The sequence below is a fragment of the Garra rufa genome, chromosome 25, assembly GCF_049309525.1.
Source record: "Garra rufa chromosome 25, GarRuf1.0, whole genome shotgun sequence".
Classification (NCBI taxonomy): domain Eukaryota; kingdom Metazoa; phylum Chordata; class Actinopteri; order Cypriniformes; family Cyprinidae; genus Garra; species Garra rufa.
The window spans coordinates 10725235-10747424 of record NC_133385.1 but is presented as its reverse complement, the minus strand read 5'-3'; the positions used below and the strand labels follow the sequence as shown (position 1 = coordinate 10747424).

At 34.3% G+C, this 22190-nt stretch overlaps 3 protein-coding genes across 3 annotated transcripts; 1 reads left to right on the top strand and 2 right to left on the bottom strand.

Annotated features, from left to right (window-relative positions):
• Positions 1–1543: 1543 nt before the first annotated feature.
• On the top strand, positions 1544–2757 carry cdkn1cb (cyclin dependent kinase inhibitor 1Cb). The gene is made up of 2 exons (XM_073831304.1): positions 1544–2175; positions 2283–2757. The coding sequence occupies exons 1-2, from the start codon at positions 1710–1712 to the stop codon at positions 2342–2344; spliced, it is 528 nt and encodes a 175-aa protein (XP_073687405.1). The 5' UTR covers positions 1544–1709; the 3' UTR covers positions 2345–2757.
• An 11514-nt stretch (positions 2758–14271) lies between these two features.
• On the bottom strand, positions 14272–15518 carry ifitm5 (interferon induced transmembrane protein 5). Its single transcript, XM_073832370.1, has 2 exons — positions 15282–15518; positions 14272–14727 (listed from the first exon to the last, which is right to left on the bottom strand). Exons 1-2 carry the CDS (start codon positions 15486–15488, stop codon positions 14506–14508), a joined length of 429 nt encoding a protein of 142 aa, XP_073688471.1. The 5' UTR covers positions 15489–15518; the 3' UTR covers positions 14272–14505.
• An 871-nt stretch (positions 15519–16389) lies between these two features.
• cat (catalase) lies at positions 16390–21752 on the bottom strand. The gene is made up of 12 exons (XM_073831444.1): positions 21563–21752; positions 21016–21126; positions 20636–20766; positions 20451–20555; positions 20240–20365; positions 19882–20073; positions 19420–19572; positions 19050–19188; positions 18754–18884; positions 18569–18676; positions 18094–18177; positions 16390–16948 (listed from the first exon to the last, which is right to left on the bottom strand). The coding sequence occupies exons 1-12, from the start codon at positions 21675–21677 to the stop codon at positions 16886–16888; spliced, it is 1458 nt and encodes a 485-aa protein (XP_073687545.1). The 5' UTR covers positions 21678–21752; the 3' UTR covers positions 16390–16885.
• Positions 21753–22190: the final 438 nt, after the last annotated feature.

Sequence of the window (22190 nt, the reverse complement as noted above, 5' to 3'; positions counted from 1 at the left end):
TTTACCATAGTAATAGTGTTTGCAACTTATTTATAATCGTTTCGGTTGAACCGTAGCCTACTATTACTAGTTTCAACTCGACTAATGTCTCGAATAAAGCTTGTTAGACTGGACAAGATTGCACTGAAAAATTCAGGGTATTTGTATTTGTTAAACTCTAATTCAGACTTCTTCGTCCACTAAAACAAGACATTATGACTGAAACCAGTGATTAACAAGGTTATAAACCTAATGTGATCCCATTTAGTTTTCCCTCATTTTATTTAACGCAATACTACACTGTGGTCAATGGGCGGCGCTGTTGTGCTATTCACAAAGCACAACTACTGAACAGAAACGATTTTAGATTAGACAAACGACTAAAATCGTTTATTAGTTGTTGTTTTTGCGGAGAAGGCCACATTAACGTTAGAAAGAGTTAGAAAGTTTATAATCTTGTACTATTTTGTACTAAATTGAACTAAATACTAAATAATTTTTGCTACTTGTATATTATTTAATCATTGCATAGATTATAGTTTTTTCCTCGTCCCAGACCCATAATTTAATATTGCAAATATATATATATATATATATATATATATATATATATATATATATATATATATATATAAACATCTAAATTATTATATATCTTGACGCCGCAAATCATTTATATGAATGTAAATATAAAAATAATTTCCAGAGTAGTTACTTATTTAGCAAGGACAAAGCAGTTTGATTAAAGAACGTATAGAAACGTGGGAAATGTCACTTATATAGAAATGTAATTTTATTTCACATAAATTTTATTGTGTATTTAATGTTGGGAGGATTACTTTGCAAATGTAATAGGTTACAGACTACAAGTTACCCTATTTGAAGTAATAAGCAATGTAACTATTTCAATTACTTTATTAAAGTAATCTGGGGTGGGGGGGGCAGTTAAGTTAAAAAATAAGGCATACACAAAACCAAAAAGGAAATAAAACCGTTATCGACTATGTGTCTGTGTCCTGAAACATTAGTTTCTATGCAATTTTGGAAATAAATCAATTAAATGTGTGTGAAAAAGCCCATTGTAATGATTAACATTTTCATAAATAACTAATTTAATTGCAGATTTTTCCTAGTAACTGTAACAGATCGCATTTATATTTGTTTTATAATTTAAATTACGTAATTCCGTTACATGAAACTATTGTATATAAGAAACGAAAAATAAAATAACACATATTCTTTAAGAATATAGCTTTTAGCATCTAACGTTACACCTTTTGATTGCTGTTTTTTATGTATTGGATAGGCCTAATATAATTACTGTTTAATTATACCGTTGTCATTATTTTGACGTATTTTACTCCAGCTGGTGCAATGCGAACGGCGGGGGGGAAGGCGCTAAAATTATAAATTTACTAGCCGAAGAGCGCAAGGCAACGGGGCACAACCAATCACAGCTGAGTATATGCGGGCTAACCAATCACAGACGAGCAGAGGCGAGTCTAACAACAGAACCAAAAGAGTGGGGGATGTTGACCAATAGCAGCGGAGCCTGTGGGTTTTACACCGCTGAGGCGCAGGACTTTAAATTTGACGAGATTAAATCACGGCAAGATCTGGGGTTTTACGATATATAACGACGTGTGTTGTAATTCACACTGATTTTTTTGCCCTCAGGAAATTTCACACCTATTTGACTCGTTTTATTCTGGATTTGTCTACTATCGACGATGCCTGCCGTCTTGCTTTCCACCATGGCCGGGGAAAGACTGACCCCAAGGAAAACTGTTCCTCAGAGAAGCACAGAGACGCTTCCTCTACTGAAGAACACGGGAACATGCCGAAATCTATTCGGACCGGTGGATCACGACGAGCTGAGGCGAGAATTGTCGTCTAAACTTCGTGAAATATCCGAGCGAGATCAGCTGAGGTGGAACTTTAATTTCAGCGAAGGACAGCCGCTGGATGGGGATTTAAAATGGGAGGAAAGTCGAGCTGAGGAGTGTCCGCAGTTCTACAGAGAAAGGACTGCCGTATCAAAGAGGCCTTTTGCGAACTTGCCCACGACAGAAAGAATCAACCAAGTTGCCCTCAAATGTGGTGGTCGTTCAGTGAACGTTTTGAACCAGAAAAACAAATGTATCCGAAGAAAATCTCGCGTCCAGGCGAAGAGACTCACAGACATGCGCATTACAGGTAAACTATACGCACTGCTAATAAATAATAGTGATATGTAACAAAACAATGACAATTTATTTTAACAGTGTTCATGTTTGTAATTTTGTGAATTTGTTTTCTTGTAGACTTCTATGGAAAGCGGAAGAAAATCGACAGCGTCCATAAGGAAAGCAGAAACATGGAGTGAAAACACGTCTTCTGAAGGAAAAAGCGCAGTTAGCGCAGCAGTTCGTGCGTCACAGAGTGGTGGCGGGAAAAGGCCGGAAGTAATGACGTCTCAGAGTCTGACTCACGTTATTACACGATAATGTGATGTATTTATTCACTGATGTATGTGCCGATTGTGCGGTTTAAACATATAGGAGCTGGTTGCTCTTTACAGTGTACAACTGATAAGTAACTTTAAATTAAAGTCAGGACAAGTAAGCCTATTTATTGTTGTCTAATATATATCACCATGTATATATTTTGTAATGGCCTAAGTTATTTATTTATTGTTTATTCATTTTTACATTTCAAGTATACTTTTGAAGTCGAAAATGTAGCTTTTCTTGTTGAAGAAAATCACAATCTTGAGCCAAATTTGTCACTGTTGGTTTAATAAATGTGTACATATAAACATATGTTGTGTCTCGTTCAGTTTGTGAAAAATATTATAGTTTACATATTACATAAGAGGTAAATTATATTGTTTTCAAAACCTTTCCAAGCATACACTGTGGTGAATGGGGTCTTGTGAAACTAGTCTTTCCAAGCATCTTGTAGCTTTACAGTAATAACACAAATCACAAATAACAATGTTCTGTGGTCTATTCTTGTACTACTGTTTGAGCTTTGTAATTTAAAAAAACTAATTATATTTTTTAAAATAACCTTAAAAATCTTTTCTAGTTAAGGGAACTTTAACTTGATAACACAATGGTTTAACATTAATGGTTTTAAATTGTAATAATGATTAAAATAAGTTAGTAGTTAGCTAGTAAATTTAACAATTACAAGTAAATGTAAAGTTGAAGAAAGGTAAAACACTGAAATAAACATGAAATTTTGAAGTTGAAAGACTGAAATAGTATTTTGTATATTTACTGGTTACCTAAGGGTTAAAGTTCTTGCAAATTTTGATAAATACATTTTCTATCATTTTAATCATCAGAAGCTATGTTTTTTAGCATTTGGAATATGTTTTTATTTTTATATGTTCTGTTTTCATTTAAAATATTAAGTTTTAGTATTTTTTGTCTCTTTTTTAATACAGTTTTTATATAAAGTTTTAGTTGTTTTAGTATATCAAGTTAAACTAAATAAAAAATGTTGAAATATTGCCTATGTAACAAGCTGAAACTAATGTTTTATTTTATTTCTGCTAATGTTTTCATTTCAACTAACAAAAATGTTTTTAATAGTTTAAATTTTATTTTCAGTTAACTAATATCCCTGATAAATATACATAAAAGTATCGAATATGTGAAACATACAGTATATTTGTAAGAAATTTTCCCACCAAAGGCAGATGTCAATGAGGGACTGGCTTTTTTTAAATAAAAAAATACTAAAAGAATAGAAAGAGAAATTGGGGGCACAGATTATAAATTAAACAATGTTTACAAGAAAACATGTTTGCAAACATTTTGATTTTAAAAATGCATACACTATGAGTCAAAAGTTTTTGAACAGTAAGATTTCTAATGTTTTTAAAGAATTTTCTTCTGCTCACCAAGCCTGCATTTATTTGATCCAAAGTACCGCAAAAGCAGTAATACTGTTTTTATTTTATTACATTGTGTTCAGTCTCACATGAACCTTCAGAAGTCCTAAAATAAAATATTATCAATATTTAAAACAGTTAAGTACATTTTTTTTCAGGATTCCTTGAATAGAAAGATCCAAAGATCAGCATTTATCTGAAATAATGAAAAATAAAAAAACTTTTGTAACTTTATACACTATACCAGTCATTCCCAAAGGCGGGGTCCCGACCCACAAGTGGGTCGCGGGAGATTTTGTATGGGTCGCCAAGTCGAGCACTCTTTTTCAGTGCGCTATATACTCTTGATTAAAATTTATATGTGTAGTTCACCTATTAGCCGCACGAGGGAGCTCGTCGTTTTCTTCTTCTTCTTCTGCTTTCTTTTTTTGTTGTTCTTTAGCTGCGCTCTGCATCGCCTGTTTCACACTTATTCCGTGTGCAGTGCGCATGCGTTGCGTAATTTTTTTCGCACCCATGTTAACGGATTGGAGCGTTCACACTGCACGCGGTTGCTGTCCGGCAGTACGTCCTAGAAACAGTGCGTTTGCAGCAGAGCAGCGATCGTTTCGACAGAGTCTATTTTTTGCTGTGCTGCAACTGCAAGCGCTGAATTAAAGTGACAGCGCATTGTTCGCTGTAAAAATGAACATGGATTGACGAGAAAATGTCCCATAAATGCATATAAATGAAATCCACTGTTTCACAGTCAACACGTGGCTTTTTGGCTAGGTTTAAAATAGGCAAAAATGCAGTTTTAAAGAAAAAGGGAACATAATACGTGCACTTGTCCAGGTAGAAAAGTTCTTTAAAAGGATTGTTTTTAATAAAGATTTAATGCGAAAGAAAAGCACGAGTGCGACTGTTTCTGTCTGTGGTAAGTTTTAATTAAAATATTTTGTGTTAGCCCAATTTTTAATTAAAAAAAGGAAGCTATAGCCTCCCTGTGTTGTGTTTAAATGTGTTGCAACTTGCTTGAGCAACTTAATATACAAATCTAGAAGTCAAGTGCATTGAATAATACGTTGTTTTTTATTGAGTTTAAACGTGATTATGTCTGTTATTGTATTAGTGTACTGTGATAAAAGAGGATCACAATGCTGAAAAAGCACTTTTTGATTTGATATCAAAATAACGGATAAATATTGTGTTTGTGGTAAACAACATTTTCTGCAAATCTGCAGTTTACTTAAATAAAATGTGCTTTGTCAAATATCTGTATCTCTTTTAAATAGTTAAGTGGAAGCATGACCTTAAAAATGGTCATACATATTTTGTTAATGCATAAATTCTCTTCGTGATATATGAACTATATGGGCCTAATGTTTATTGGGTCACAAGGATTTATCGACTTTAAAATGTGGGTCCCCAGAAAAAAAGTTTGGGAAACACTGCACTATACCATTCAAAAGCTTGGAGTCAGTATATATATATATATATATATATATATATATATATTTTTTTTTTTTTTTTTTTTTTTTTAAGGAAATTATAAAATCATTTTATTTAGCAAGGATAATTTAAATTTCTATTTCAGATAAGTGCTGTTCTTCTGAACTTTCTAATCTTTACAAAACAAAAAATAAATATACTCAGGGTATTAGTATTCCTATTAGAATGATTTCTGAAGGATCATGTGACTGGAGTAATGATGCTAAAAATGTAGCTTTAAAATCACATGAATAAATTACATTTTAAAATATATTCAAATAGAAAGCAGTTATTTTAAACAGTATTTCGAAGTTTTACTGTTTTTCTGTACTTCAGATTAAAGAAATACAGGCTTGTTGAGCAGAGGAGACGTATTTAAAAAAAACATTAAACATCAAAAACATTTGACTAGTAGCGCACATTTTTAAATAATTATTTTATTGATAATTTTCACAGAACTGGCAACAAAACGGCAACAACAGTTAAAAAAAAAAAGTTAATTAACTGAGGTAACAGCCCAAGCCTCGCGATTTTGAAGTATCATTACTGTCCGCAGCCCAAAACACGGTCAACATTAGCCTAATACTAGGATTAGTGGTTTGTTCAAATTGCCTTTGCAAGCACAACTAAAAGAAAGAAATGCCGTCGGGGGAGGGGAAGGGGACTGAATGTTTTCAAGACCACATAGGCAGAACAAAAGCGACTGGAAAACGAGCGGGAGAGATGAAAAACGTGCGGTAGAGATGAAAAGAAAGGACAAGAGCGTGCCATCTCGCTTTGACCTGCAAATTAGGCCGAATTAAAGCTCTGTGACCCGCGCGCTCTCCTCCCACATCTCAGCTAATTCCTCTCTGCGCGCGAGGCTCCCCGCCAAAACACCTGCTGGAGCGCGCGCATTGGAATGGCGCGTGCTGCATACGAAAACACAGACTCGCTGGTGATCTGCTTAATATTCATGTGTGTTTAACATCTGTATAACAGAGAGCTCTTCTTCGCTGTTAGACAGCAAACAGCTGCGTTCAAGATGCTCCTCTTTGTAGTATTACACTATTACTATTTGTGGAAATCTTGTTTTTTCTCAAAGCCAAAGGTCCGGTCCTAATCCCAAACCAGTTTCTGATTGTATTTGCTTGACTTCAAACTAAACACAGCTCTCCTAAAATTGACAATGTGCTTACCTGTACAAACAATGATAAAAGACACGACAGATAAAAGAACCAGCATATGAGTTGAAAAGAACAGGAAGGACCATCTGACTCCAATTACTTTCAACTGATGTGGTTTTCCATAGGCACATACAAGGATGTAAGTCAAGACTAGGGGGACCAAATGTAATAGTCTGAGACTAAAAGTCCACATCAGTCATGCGCTATTGTAAATATGGGGGTGGGAGAAATGCACATCAAACAGCATTGTATTTTAACAAAATGAAATAGCCTACGATTTCAAAATTTCTAACATGGATTTTACTATTTTAATATGTTCCTTGAGGTTTACTTAATCATTATTTTCAACCCTCATTCTGACAGTCTGTCTAAAACAACTTGTTTTTGAAGGGGCATGTCCTTTAAGGCTTGTCAGTAATCGGCAACTGTTATGATTAGCTAACAGTTTTGATATGATTAGCAACAACTATTGCATGTGAGTGTTTTGATAACATAATCAAAATAAAATGGTAATTTCCAGACAAAGCATTTCGAAATAATTTACTTACCATTTGTGATGCAGCTGCAGTCAGATTTAGTATTGCTTCATCTTTCAAACAAATGTTTCTTTGTGAACTCTCCATTACACTCTGCCTCGTTTACATCCTTGATTCAGGATGCCATTAAAAATAAATTGTCATTTCTATTAACTGATTTTGTCCTCTGGGAAACATGTAAGTATCTTCTGTAGCTTCTGAAGGGCAGTATCAAAATGAAAAAAATATGACATTTAGGCAAAATAAGAAAAATGTACACATCTTCATTCTGTTCAAAAGTTTACACCCCCGGCTCTAAATGCATCGTTTTTCCTTCTGAAGTGTCAGTGAGCGTTTGAACCTTCTGTAATAGTTGCATATGGGTTTTTCAGTTGTCCTCAGTGTGAGAAGATAGATGTCAAAATCATACAGTCATTGTTGGAAAGGGTTAAAATACACAAAAATGCTGAAAAAACAAAAAATTTGTGGGACCTGAAGGATTTTTCTGAAGAACAGAGGGCAGTTTAACTGTTCAGGACAAACAAGGACTCTAAAAAAAAAAAAAACAGCTGTGGATCATTCAGGTAACAACACAGTATTAAGAATCAAAACTTTTGAACAGGATCATTTTTATAAATGTAACTATTATTTTCTCTTGAGGACTATATGTAAACGTCTTTTATATGAAATGTCTTATTCATGTCAGTGCTAAATAAAAAACAACATGCATTTTGTATGATCCCTCTTATTTTGGTTAAAAAATTAACATTTTGCAGATTCTACAAGGTGTATGTAAACTTTTGACCTCAACTGTATGTGCTACATAATAGCTTATCTAATCAGTCTCACAAACAATGACTAAAAAACATGACACATCATACAGGAAACCAAAATGTACTGTACTCCTGTACTCCTGCTTTTATATGTGAATCATACCTCGATCATTGAACACAGTGAAATTACAGGGCAGATGTCATCCCTCATGAGTGCTGGGGTCTCCAGTCTTTCTCACCCACTCCACAGCTGCGTCTCCATGGACACCAGCTGGCCAACCACATCCAGCAGGGGGAGGGGTCAGCCGAGGTCGTAGATCACCAGCTGACACGCTCACTCAAGCACATCAAATCCAGCTGATCTGTGATGTCAGAATGTTGACACATGTGATCAAGCAGCAGTTACGAATTAGCAACTTACCAGCTGACTGAATCACTCTTCCTTGAGAAAAAATAAAAACTTGTTTGGGTAATTAATATATACACTACCAGTCAAAAGTTTTTGAACAGTAGGATTTTTAATGTTTTTTTTAAAGAAGTCTCTTCTTATTTGATCTAAAATACAGCAAAAGCTGTCATATTGTGAAATAGTTTTACTATTTATAATAACTGCTTTCTATTTGAATATATTTTAAAATGTAATTTATTTCTGTGATCAAAGCTACATTTTCAGCATCATTGCTCCAGTCTTCAGTGTCACATGATGCTTCAGAAATTATTCTAATATGCTGATTTGCTGTTCAGTGAACATTTATTAATATTATTATCAATATTTAAAACAGTTGAGTACATAAAGAATAGAAAGAGCCAAAGATCAGCATTTATCTGAAATAATTTTTTTTTCTTTTAGAAATGAATACTTTTATTTAGCAAGGATCCTTTACATTGATCAAAACTGATGATAAAAACATTTATAATGCTACAAAAGATTTCTATAAAAAAAATGCTGTTCTTCTGAACTTTCTATTCATCAAAAAAAGACATAAAAAAGCGGTTTACAACATAATAATAATACTACTGTTATTTTGATCAACAATCAGAATATCAGAATGATTTCTGAAAATGACTGGAGTAATGATGCTAAAAAAATCAGCTTTAAAACCATAGGTATAAATTATATTTTAAAATATATTTAAAAATTAAAGTTATTTTAAATATTAAAAATATTTCAAAATATTTCTTTAAAAAACATTAAAACTCTTACTGCTCAAAAACTTTTGCTTATATACTATTATACAACATTTTTTAATTAAATTAGATTTTTATATTTGCTGCTTTTATATTTGATACTTTAATTTCAAAGTTGTAGTAACTGTATTGTGTGTTTTTGTCAGTTTTATTATTTTTCAATAAGTCTATTTAGTTTTTATTATTATTTTTAATTATTAGTTTTAGTCTATTTAATGCTTAAGTACTTAACGCTGAAATAAACAAAAATAAGAAAAGAAAATAAGAAAAATGTAAGTTTCAATAGAAATCAGTTAACATTTAGGCCTATTATAAGCAGCTAGTTTTCTTTATAGTTTTAGTTTAGATAACTATAATGACCCTGGTTCTTGGGCAACCTGCATGGTTAAATAAAAATGTACAGAAGTATTAAATAAAGTCGTACAAACAACTTTATGTACAGAAACGTTTTCTGTGTAGGACTTTTGTTGACAAACTTGAAACTTATAGTCTAACTTATTCAGGTTTAATTATGGAATATCTATATTATTTAGGCATTTAAATACCAAATTACTTTTACATACGTTATAAAAAAAAATCTGCATCAAGAGACCTGCTGTAAATTACCCTATAGCGCCATCTGCTGCTTATAAAATACTATGGCGTATGGTAATACTATGGTCCTTTGAGATGTAGAGCAGTATTTACACTGTATTCCTATTTAGAAAACCATAAGGCAATTCTCAGGCACATGTCTATGGGAAAAAAACGAACTTTTTGTAAATAGAAACTAACTCTGAGGCAATTATTCGCACGTTTGGTTGACCACTAGAGGGCGACGCCGAAATATAAATATAGGTGTAAAGTATATTTATATTGAATTTACAAATGTATTTGCCTTTTTTTTTTTTTTTTTTTTTTTTTGCTTTAACCAAGCGAGTTGGATTTAAAATGTTTTATTACTGTGAATGGACATAAAATAGGCTATTTCAGTACCTCAGATATTACCTGAGACGAACTTTTTAATATACCTCTCCAGTAGGCTAGCAAAGAGCTGCTCTTTAGTCCTTGATCTGTACTAACTGATAACAAATATACCCAATCTGATGTCCTACCTGTTATTAAAACTGGGTGGGAGCTGAAAGCCACCCAGAAACTACCAAGCATCATTATAGAGCCTCAAACCAGGCGGAAGGGCAAGATTATCCCTCAGTTCTCTCAGATCAGCTGCATATAGACGTCTGCTGCAGCGGGTAATTTCAGTTTGTGGGTGTTTATGTGTGTGATCCTCCCTAATGTGGTTGTGCCCAAACCACGGGAGCTAAAAACCCTCCTGCCTCCTTTTGAAAGCAGAAAATTTCTACTGAAACGCTAATGAAGAAAAACCAAACAGCAGCAAAAAAAAAAAAAAAAAAAAAAAAACTGTAGTCGCTTAATCCGAGAAAAGCTGTTTTACAACAATACGAGTTTCCCACAAGAGGTTCTCACTGCTGTCCTTGAGTAAAGCAACTAACCCGAGGCTGCTGCAGGGGATAGTCCCTGTAATAAGTGCACTGTAAATAGCCTCGAGTAAAAGTGTCTAAATGAATGCTTATGTTCTGCGAAATGACTACTCACCAGCAGCAATGTATGCGTTTTTGGATCTGGACATATTAGCATGCATGTTCCAGGTTACTGTATATTGTGAAGACAACAAAGCAGAGATCCCATGCAAAAGACATGACCATCTCACTCTAAGTTTATACAGTTTATCACCAGTGATGTTATTGCAGGTGTTCTCCAAAATATATTTTCATTGAGCCACAAAGAGATTATTCGGTGTATTTGCCGTTTTTTATCAAAAGAACATGTTGAAGGCCATGTGAACCAACAGAGCAAGAGTATCAGTCCAGGTGCAAGGTCAGCAACAAACATGTTTTAAATATCTAATATATTGCGTAACCCCCAAAATATAAAACATGAAAAAAACATTATATGTGACCCTGGACCACAAAACCAGTCATAAGGTTAAATTTTACAAAACTGAGATGTATGCATCATATGAAAGCTCAATAAATAAGCTTTCTATTGATATATGATTTATAAGGATTGGACAATATTTGGCCGAGATACATCTATTTGAAAATCTGCAATCTGAGGGTGCAAAAAAATCTAAATACTGAGAAAATCACCTTTAAAGATCTCCAAATTAAGTTCTTAACAATGCATATTACTAATCAAAAATTACTTTTTGATATATTTATAGTAGGAATCTTACAAAAAATCTTCATGGAACATGATCTTTACTTAATTTCCTAATGATTTTTGGCATAAAAGAAAAATCAATAATTTTGACCCATACAATGTATTTTTGGCTATTGCTACAAATATACCCCAGCGACTTAAGACTGGTTTTGTGGTCCAGGGTCACATATGATGATGATATTATGTAGACAAAAAGTAATTAAAAAAAAATATATAAAAAGTAGTTTAAATAAATAAAAATGTAATAAAAATATATATTCTTTAGAATACACACTACCAGTCAAAAGTTTTTGAACAGTAAGATTTACATTTTTTTAAAGAAGTCTCTTCTGCTCACCAAGCCTGCATTTATTGAATTCAAAATACTGCAAAAAATATTTTTTACTATTTAAAATAACTGCTTTCTATTCGAATATATTTTAAAATGTAATTTATTTCTGTGAGCAAAGCTAAATTTTTAGCAGCATTACTCCAGTCTTCAGTGTCACATGATCCTTCAGAAATCATTCTAATATGATGATTTGCTTTTATTATTATTAATAATATTTAAAACAGTTAAGTCATTTTTTTCTGGATTCTTTGATAAAAAAGATCCAAAGATCAGCATTTATCTGAAAAAAAAAAAAAAAAACTTTTGTAACATTATACACTATACCATTCAAAAGCTTGGAGTTTGTATTTTATACATATTTTTTATATATAAATTAATACTTTTTTTTAGCAAGGATGCTTTAAATTGATCAAAAGTGATGATAAAGACATTTATAATGTTACAAAAGATTTATATTCGGATAAATGCTGTTCTTCTAATCTTTCTATTAATCAAAGAAACCTGAAATCAAATATACTCCGCTGTTTTCAACAATAATGATCAGAATAAATGCTGATCTTTGGCTGATCTATGTACTCAACTGTTTTAAATAATATTAATAATAATAATAATAAATGTTTCTTAAACAGCAAATCAGCATATTAGAATGATTTCTGAAGGATCATGTGAAACTGAAGAGTAATGATGCCTAAAATTTAGCTTTGATCACAGGAATAAATAAAATATATTACATATGTGACCATGGACCACAAAACCAGTCATAAGGTAAAATTTTACAAAACTGAGATATATACATCATATGAAAGCTCAATAAATAAGCTTTCTATTGATATATAGTTTGTTAGGATAGGACAATATTTGGCCGAGATACATCTATTTGAAAATCTGGAATATAAGGGTGCAAAAAATCAAAATACTGAGAAAATCACCTTTAAAGTTGTCCAAATTAAGTTCTTAACAATGCATATTACTAATCAAAAATTACATTTTGATATGTTTACAGTAGGAATTTTACAAAAAATCTTAATGTAACATGATCTTTACTTAATTTCCTAATGATTTTTGACATAAAAGAAAAAGCAATAATTTTGACCCATAAAATGTATTTTTGGCTATTGCTACAAATATACCCCAGCGACTTAAGACTGGTTTTGTGGTCCAGGGTCACATATATTAAAACAGAAAGCAGTTAGTTTCAATATTTCAAAATGTTACTTTGGATAAAAAACGCAGTTCAAAAACTTTTGACTCTATATATATATATTGCATTATATTTTTACATTTTCTTTTGTTTTAAGTTTAGTTTGCATATATAATCCTGTTTTGCATGCGAGTTTAATAGCATTATGAAACATCTGCATATTTCTAGAAATCTGTATCTATATACGTGTGTATCTCAGTATAAATTAAAATTAAATTCACACACATATATAAATATATATATGTGTGTGTGTGTGTGTGTGTGTGTATTTAATTTTAATTTATACTGAGATACACACACGTATATAGATACAGATTTGCATATATATATATATATATATTTTTTTTTTTTATATATTTATTATTATGTTCTTTTAAATTTGGCATTATATTACCCTGTCAACAATCTTAATGTAATCTTAAATCTGCATCTGAACATCTAAGATCTGAGATTTAATTGATACTTCAAATGAAGAATCAGCAAGAATCCACACAGATGAAAAATAGACTTAGTCTCACAGGCAGAAGGTCTACGTGTGTGTGTGTGTGTGTGTGTGTGTGTGTGTGTGTGTGTGTGTGTGTGTGTGTGTGTGTGTGTGTGTGTGTGCTCTTTAATCGAGTCCCTCCACATCTGTGTCCACTCTGTATACCGACTGAAATAGAAGGGGAGTGAAGGCTGGCAAACAGCTCTGTCATTTAAATGATAAAAATACCAGTAGAGCTGGGAGGGTCCACCGCTGTAAGCACAGGCGGCACGGCCGAACATTACAGAGACACTTGAGAACTAAACCACAGCATCCCTTCAGTCCCTCTAACAGGAGAAACACAAGCTCTCAGAAAGCCACACAAAACAGAAGTCATGTTAACCTGTTTCTCATAACCAGTTAACTTAAAAATAGCTTAAACCAGCTTTACATGATTCAGGCAGGTCTCCAACCCAGGCCAAGCTTGTTTAAGACTGTGCAAAAAAATGAGCCTGACCAGAGAGCAGTAAAATGATTTCTCAGTAGAGACAAGAAGATTAAAGCCTTTTTACCGTCATAAAATAAACATTTAGTTTTCAAGTGATTATCTTGTTACGAAAATTACACAGATTTTGTACTGTTTATGGTTCTAACGTCACCTACCTCAGTGTTTTATCTTACCTCATAGGCACAACGTATGAATAATTAAAAGGAACTGGGTCAAAATAATCATTCGTTCGTGAATCAAATCTCACTTAAGGCGCGATCACATTTACCGTTGCTCTGAGAAATTTCGCGGGCAAAATCCAGTCATTTAAATAGAAGTGTGTGCGTTTCTCGAAAGTTCATCACGCAAATGTCACTCTTGTTCGAAGTCCTACACGCGAATTCGTCGCGCTGACTAACAGATATCTGCTTGGTATGAAAATAACCTATGCTTTACACATCCATATACTATTATTAACAGACTTTTTGACTGCGAAATTTCGCGGCAACATTGCTAACATAACCTGCAATTAATTGATCCCATTGGTGACAGAAATCTGTTTAAAGAGACTCATGTGGAAAAATATTGACGACATTAAATATTTTATTAAATACAGTTGAGCCAATTTACTTCATAAAATAGAGTTGTAGGGTAAGACATGAGTTAATATACAGTACATTGACATTATTATGAAAAAAAAAATCGAAATAATAATAAATTCATCACACAGCCAAATAAAATAACATGTTGATAAAGTGGAAAGAGGGTGAACAGTCCAGAAGTTTTGCAGGAGATTTTGGTGGTGGGGTTGTTTGAGTCGCTCTGTCTACCTGCTGAAGAGCTTCATGAAGCTCTGAAATCCATCTTCGCCAAAGAAATCAAACGTTCCCTCTGAGCTGCCCAGATGAACCAAGAGCAGGACCAGAAGACCCAACACCAGCAGAGGAATCAAGAGATTCCAGCCTGATGCCAGAATGTTGTACCATTTCGCTTTGTCCGAGCATTCCTGTGCTGCACGCATGTCGCCCAAGGTCTTCTGATCTCGAGCCTGAAAATAGACGCAAATGAAAATGAGTCTCGGACATTGGATGGACTCCTGAAAAATCAAGGTTCTTCAAGAGTTCCTTGCATTAGGTAAAGCAAAGAACCTTCATGCCTTCTCTACATTAACTTCATGAAGAACCTTTAACAATTACTGCACAAAAGTTTCTTTATAGTGGAAAAAGGTTCTTTAGATTACTAAAATGTTCTTCACACTATCAAAAACTAAAGGTTCTCTCTTTTGGAACCTTTATTTTTAAGACTGTGCAGCTCATCTCTAAAGGGTTCTTGAGTTGCTTTAATGTTCTTTGGAGGTCAGAAAGTTCTTGATGTTGTTGTGTTAGTTCTTCAGATGGTGTTTTTTGGTTTCTAGGTTCTTTAAAGCACCAGTAAACAATGTTTTTTTTCTTATCAGCTTCTATTGGACTGTAAAACCTGTTTGGTTCGATTTAGAACATTGATGGTCCATCATGTGACATCCAGGAACATTTCTGAAGAAGTTTGAAAGCCACAAAAAGGCAAAAGAGAGGAAAACTAGAAGACATTGGTGGTTGAGCTCACCTTGATGGAGTAGATCAGAGCCATGAATCCCAGGCAGCAGAAGTTGACGTAAAGAGTGTTACAGAGCGACCAGATCAGGTAGTCGTTTGGTGGCTTCTTGCCCGCATGGCTCATGTTGACCACCGTGGAGCCGCCAGCCTTTCGGCCGGACTTACAGTTAGTGAGCGGAGTGCAGTCATTCACGTAGCTGTATGTGGCGTTATCCATCCTCGGAGGTCAGGGGTCGAAACTCCTGGGAGAATCTGAAGAGGAATTACTGAGGAGAAAGACCAGGACGCTACTTATACGACACGGCAGATGGGTGGAGTCAGAGACGGAGAGCGATGGAGAGAGAGGTCATTCATTATGTGGTTGTTGCTAGAGAGATGAGGGCAGGGTGCTGCTTCTATACATGGAGCTATTTCGAACAAAATCTGTAGGTTTGTCAAAAAACGCATAATTAAAATTTTAACAGACTATTATTAAAGAATTCTATATGAATATAAATGTACCAATAATTCATGATTAAACTTTAAACTTCTTACTGGGTTAAAAATATTAAGCTACCAGATTTCTGACTATTTTTTAAGAGCTCTTGACTCTTTTCTTTAAAAAATAGAAACTACATAGAGGAGTTTTTAGAGGATAGCAATGCGGATGGGACCACAAACCTGCATCCTCACTGGAGCACCAAAGCTCAAATGTTAAGGAAGCTTCAGCTGTAAAAATCTTTCAAGTGCATTTTGGTCTCCACTGTGTCTTGTTACTAAATATTTGGATTTGGTGTAAGAAAATGGCGCCCCCTACTGTGGCTAAGTTGTTCACTCATGCTTTCTTTCTTTGAACAGATCAAGTTTGAAATCCCAAATAGACAGATAAATAAGAATATGAATCACATCCAATAATTTGAGTCTCTTGTGGGAGGAAAACTTTGAGCTCCATCGTAGCTTTTAAATGTCAAGCTTGCGAGAAGACAAATTTAAAAATGAATGAATTTAGTGGATTTACTAAAAATTCAGGCTTTTAAAAAATGAGGAAAACAAAAAAGACATTTTTTTTTTCAATGAAAAAGATAAAAATGAAAAAGGCAGTGACCAGGAATTTCTCAAATAAATTCACAACTCAGTCATAGAGATCAAATATTCAGATTTATTCATTACAAAATGTCAAAAGAATACATTCGTTTTATCAGAATGAATTGCATTCAGTTAAGGCAAAGGGACGGAAATTAATTTCGGTTAATTCAGCTTTAGACGGTAGCTATAAAGGAGAAAAAAAAGGTTCAAGCTGTATTAATATTAAACACATTTGTGTTCATTCTCAGATTATTTTGGGCTATTCTACATTTCACACACAATCAAAATGCAGAAACATACTGATTTAGTTTGGATTAGCTCAAACTTGCGTGTCCATCAAAGGCCTCCATTTGGTTTGACGGCATTGATCATGATTAAGGAATCAGTGTTGCATTTGCTAATACCACTTGTGTTGAGAATTGGCCATATTAGATATGATATCTGTATTTCTACAGCACATGAGGAATGAATTAAGCATCAATGCTCTATATCACACTCTATAAGAGAATGAATGTGTTTGTGTTTGTGCAGAGAGACGGCACTTTGAAATCACATCTTAGAAGCTGCGGCCACAGCGGACGGTCCACCACGAGAATAAACATGAATAGTGTTCTGGAGAGACAAAGAAGACGGAAAAATTATGATAAAATAAAGATTATGTCCACCACAGAATAAAAGCAGGTAATTATGACTTTTTAATATCACAATTCTGACTGTTCTTTTCTTTAAAATTCAGAATGTCTACAGGTCAGGTGTCTAAAAACTAAAAAGGTGTCTTTTTGTCTGAGAAAAAAAAAAAAGTGAGATAAAAACAAACTTTTTGCCGGAAAGAAGCGTGCATATGTTTCAGTATCACAGAGATACCATTATAGTTTTTGTAATATTTTACATTTTTATAATATTAATTTTTCATTTCAAGTTGAGTTTTACTCATTTGCTTTTCCTCTTTTTTAATATTTTGTATTATCAGGTTAAAATAAATGAAAATAAATTTGTGTTGAAATAAAAAGTTTTTTTATTTTCATTCAGTTATCAAATAACAAAAATGCTTTTCTACAGGGTTCATACAAATACTGTAAAATGAAATTCCAGGACTTTCAAGGACTTTTCAAGCACTTGAAAAGATTTTTAAGGACTTCAATCAGATCTAAAACAATGTTTTCTCTTTAAAATTCTAATTTCTAGAGATAAATATATGGATAAAAATCTACTAATAAAAAAAAAAAAAAATGGCAAAAACCTCTTTTTCTTAGTTTGTACTACTACTGGCTCAGCTTGCTAGTTTTATGACATTACCTAAAAAAAGGTAGTATAAGGTATAATGTTTTTTGAGTGTTTATTGAAAAATTTAAACACTTATTTTATACATACATTGTCTTTCAATAATTCAAGCACTTTTCAAGTACCTCTTCAGGAATATTGCTATTTTCAAGGGTTTTAAAGGCCTTAAATTTCAAAAAGTCAAATTCAAGTACTTCACGCACCTTGTACGAACCCAGTTTCTACTGTTTTACTCAAATCTATATTAATTAGAAAAATTTAACTACCACATTTGCGGTTAAAAATAAAAAAATTTCAAAGTACATTTTCCAATAAAATACTAATTATGTTTTTTTTTCCTTCAAAATTTCATGTTTCATTTAGTGTGTTAATTGCCATTTCTTTGTAAGTAATTGTAAAATTTACTAGCAACCTGTTCTACACCAATTTTTTTCTGTGTACTTGAATGTGTATGAGACTGATTGAATGTTTTCTACCTTTTTCCCTTCAGCGTTGTATTTATCCAGGAGAGATTTAACGCGATTGCCATAATCGGGGTGAACGGCCAACAGGTTTTGCACCTGAAAAATAAAAAAATCCATCTGAAATCAAATATTTTTCCCGGGCATGTTCATGTATTCTGCCCTCCAAAGGCAAAGTGCAGTAACTACACGAACACTGAAACTGAGAAAAATGCCTTTAAAGTTTTTTAAAGCTAGTCAAACACTCTCATTTCTCTGAAACAACACTCTCGTTTCTCTGAAATGGGACAAAATTGAACCAGGAGACTTTGCCACAAGACAAAACAGTTGTCACAAAGTCCATTTTAAGCCTTAACCCAATTTTGACCAAATGTGTAGTTACTGCGCTTTGCCTTTGGAAGGCAGTATTCTTGAAAAAATGTTCATGAGAAGTTTGATTAGATTGTATGAGATAAATATGATCAAAAGGATCAAAAACAAAAGACCATACCGCGCGTTCCTGAATAAACAGTTGAGCTCCTTTCATATGACCAGCCATGTTCTGACACAGACGCTCTCGTTCGGCTTCGTTCAACACCTCAGTGAAGAACGTGCGCACCTGCGGAGCGGAAAATGTTACAACCCACCATAATTGTGATTATCTGTACACAGATGCAGTCACATTCCCCAACACACCTGGGTCACATTATCATCGTCTGCGCTGTTGTATCGGGCCACATCAGGAGATACTTTACACTTGGTCTCGACAAAGCACGGCTGGGTATTAGGAGCACTGAAGCTGTTGGGGAAGTAGTTAGGAGCTCCCCCTACAGGACAGGATAGGAATGACCAATGAAATGCAAGTGTTTGGGTCATATATCCTAAACAGACTATCCAGACAGATGTTGCATTGTTAATCTGAGTCACTTTTAAGACAATTCTTACACAAATCAAACCCAGTATTTGACATCTCATGCGTGTGAGTCACTCACCCTGGTTGTCATACATGCACATGGGACCGTCTCTCTGGTAGTTTGCCACACGGGTGCGGTAGGGGCAGTTGACGGGAAGCTGGAGGTAATTCGCTCCGAGTCGATGCCTATGTGTGTCCGGGTAGGAGAAAAGACGCCCCTGCGGTGAGAGAATTGAGTAATTAGGGTATTTAGCCATTCTTGCAATTGGTTATTAGTCACTAAAGCTTTAATCCAAAGAGATATACAGGACGCTTATTACAAGTACGCAGAGCTTAAGTGTCTTGCACAAGGATAAAACAGTGAACAAGCATCCTTTTGTTCATCATAAGCCTTGGCAAACGAACTTGTGAAAGGTTGATTAATAGGTTTTGTGATACAGTAAACAAACCTGCAGCATCTTGTCAGGGCTGGGTTCAATGCCAGGTGGCATATTACTGGGATCAAATGCCAGCTGCTCGACCTCAGCGAAATAGTTCACAGGGTTTCGGTTCAACACAAGGCGTCCCACAGGAATCAGAGGGAAGTCTTTATGGGGCCACACCTGAGATACAAAGCCATTTATTGGGATGGACACACCTACATACTCATTCTACTCATTCATACTTCATCAAAACTCTGAAATAATTCAAATGGAAGTATGGGAATTGTGTAGTGACTAATTTCAGACATTAGGGTGGTTCAGTTTTATGATTTTTAGTTCAGCAAGCCCTGAACAGAAGTATCAGAGGTACAAATCCGCCTAAATAGGAGGGCTTTTAAATACTGTTTTGAACAAAAGGGGAGACTTGAAGTCAAAGATGTTGAGGACCACTAGTGTAGTGTCTTCAGGTGCATTCTGGGATGTGGATACCTTAGTCAAATCAAACGGGTTCCACTTCCAGTTCTCCGCCTGCTCAAAGGTCATGACTTGGATGTAGAAAGTCCAGGATGGGAAGTTGCCATTGGAGATGGCGTTGTAGAGGTCTCTGATGGAGTAATCCGGGTCGGTGGAAGCCAGACGATCGGCCTCTTCGACTGGCAAATTCTTAATGCCCTGATCAGTCTGAAAGACAAGAACAAAAGTAAAAAATATTGGTAAATTGTTTTTGATTACATATTAAATTGCTAATTGAACTAGTTCAAGAAATTCATTTACTTAGACTATTTTTGATGATAAATTTGTATTAATCTTATCTGCTTGATTGGCTGTGATTCTGTCTCTTCTGTACCTTATAGTGGAACTTGCAGTACACCGACTGTCCCTCCGCATTGACCAGTTTAAAAGTGTGCGAACCATATCCGTTCATATGACGGTAGCCATCCGGAATTCCCCGATCGCTGAACAGGAAAGACACCTTCATAAAAACACAGAAATCCACATAAGCAAGACATTCTACAGGAATGTGACATCACAAAAGTGGACGTCTTCTGCAGCCATACCTGGTGCAGCGATTCAGGACGCAAACCCCAGAAGTCCCAAACCATATCTGGATCCTTCAGGTGAGTCTGCGGATTCCGCTTCTGAGAGTGGATGAAGGATGGAAACTACAACACACAGTAGTGTTAATACTGGGACGAGGCTCTTCACATCACATCATGGATGGTGTGAAGACTGTCTTTCTCACCAGAAGTGCATCCCTGATAAAGAAAATTGGGGTGTTGTTTCCTGTGAGATCCCAGTTGCCCTCATCAGTGTAGAACTTCACTGCAAAACCTCGAGGATCTCGGACGGTATCTGCTGAGCCAGACTCACCAGCTGTCAACAAACAAATACATATTTATCAAAGTGCAAAGTTGGTACTTTTGCTTTTCGTAGGTTAAAGTATGTTCCCGTCACATTGTTTCTGCATATGCTCTTTACCCTCTTACAAAACCATTTGGCTGCGTTTCAGAGACCTGAGTGCAGTGACTTCTCTTGCGACACTATTTCTAATCCCAACATAAATATCGATCCATAGAGTCCAGACTCCACCAGAAACATTATAAAACCCAAACAGAAACGTACCCACAGTAGAAAAGCGAATGGCAATGGGTGTTGTCTTTCCCACATGCTCGAACACTTTTGCTTTGCAATAACGTGAGATGTCATGAGTCACTTCGAAGTAACCAAACGCTCCTGCGAAGAGACAGAGCAAAGATTGAGTTTGCAGTTTATACCCTTCAAATACATGGTCTGAAGTGTCCCAATATTAGGATCTATTAAACAAATCAGAAGTGAACAAGTGAACAAAACATTTATAATTTCAAAGTATTTATTTCATATAAATGTTGTTTTTGAATTTTTTATTAATTTTATTAATCAAAAAAATCCTCAAAAAATGTGTTTCCACAAAAATATTAAGCTGCACAACTGTTTTTAACATTGATGAGCAGCAAATCAGCAATGATGCTGGAAAATTAGGCTTTGCATCGCAGAAATAAATTACATTTTAAATATATATTACAACTGTAAAAATATTTGGCAATATTATTAATTTTACAGTATTTTTTAGCAAATAAATGCAGCCATTGTGAGCATAAGAGACTTTCAAAAACATTTTAAAAAAACTTACCTGCCCCTTTCGCATGTACGACCCTCTCTGGTATCCGTTCTCGGTCAAAGTGGGCCATTTCATCAGTAAAAACCACATCCTGAACCAGCAGTGGTCCGCGTGGACCCGCCGTCATCGAGTTTAACTTGTCCCCTACAGGGACTCCGGCTCCAGTGGTCAGGACATCTGGCCGCTGAGAAAAATTAAAATAAGAGACAGAATAGCAACACAAAATCAAGCTCAAATTATAAATAAACAAACCAAATCATTTTAAACATTAAACACAAATATTATGTATTTTAAATTATTATTCAATAGTCAGTCCTTTCAAATCATGTCATAATATTAATAATGTTACATTTTTAAATATTTACTGTATTTTATATTGTCTAAACATATTATATTTAACATTACGATATATTTATTAACAATTAATTGATTTAAAACTAATTTGACAGATCTAAGATATGTCAAAACAAACATTTATCTATAGGCATTTGGCATGAAAATAGGGATTAAATAACTATAATAGTTATTTATCTACTTATCTTGTTAAAGTTTAACTCTGGCAAAAGTAATTAAGGTTATCTGTCGTGTCTTTGTTAAATAAATAATGGGTGATGGGCCTACATGGCTTCTAGTCGTTCAC

Coding starts and splice junctions, on each gene's coding strand:
- cdkn1cb (XM_073831304.1), top strand. CDS start 1,710: ATGCCTGCCGTCTTGCTTTCCACCATGGCCGGGGAAAGACTGACCCCA. Junction 2,176..2,282: donor CACAGACATGCGCATTACAG/GTAAACTATACG, acceptor GTTTTCTTGTAG/ACTTCTATGGAAAGCGGAAG.
- ifitm5 (XM_073832370.1), bottom strand. CDS start 15,488: ATGGATAACGCCACATACAGCTACGTGAATGACTGCACTCCGCTCACT. Junction 14,728..15,281: donor CTCTGATCTACTCCATCAAG/GTGAGCTCAACC, acceptor GTCTATTTTCAG/GCTCGAGATCAGAAGACCTT.
- cat (XM_073831444.1), bottom strand. CDS start 21,677: ATGACGGCGGGTCCACGCGGACCACTGCTGGTTCAGGATGTGGTTTTT. Junction 21,127..21,562: donor CGTACATGCGAAAGGGGCAG/GTAAGTTTTTTT, acceptor GTCTCTTCGCAG/GAGCGTTTGGTTACTTCGAA. Junction 20,366..20,450: donor GTCCTGAATCGCTGCACCAG/GTATGGCTGCAG, acceptor GTTTTTATGAAG/GTGTCTTTCCTGTTCAGCGA.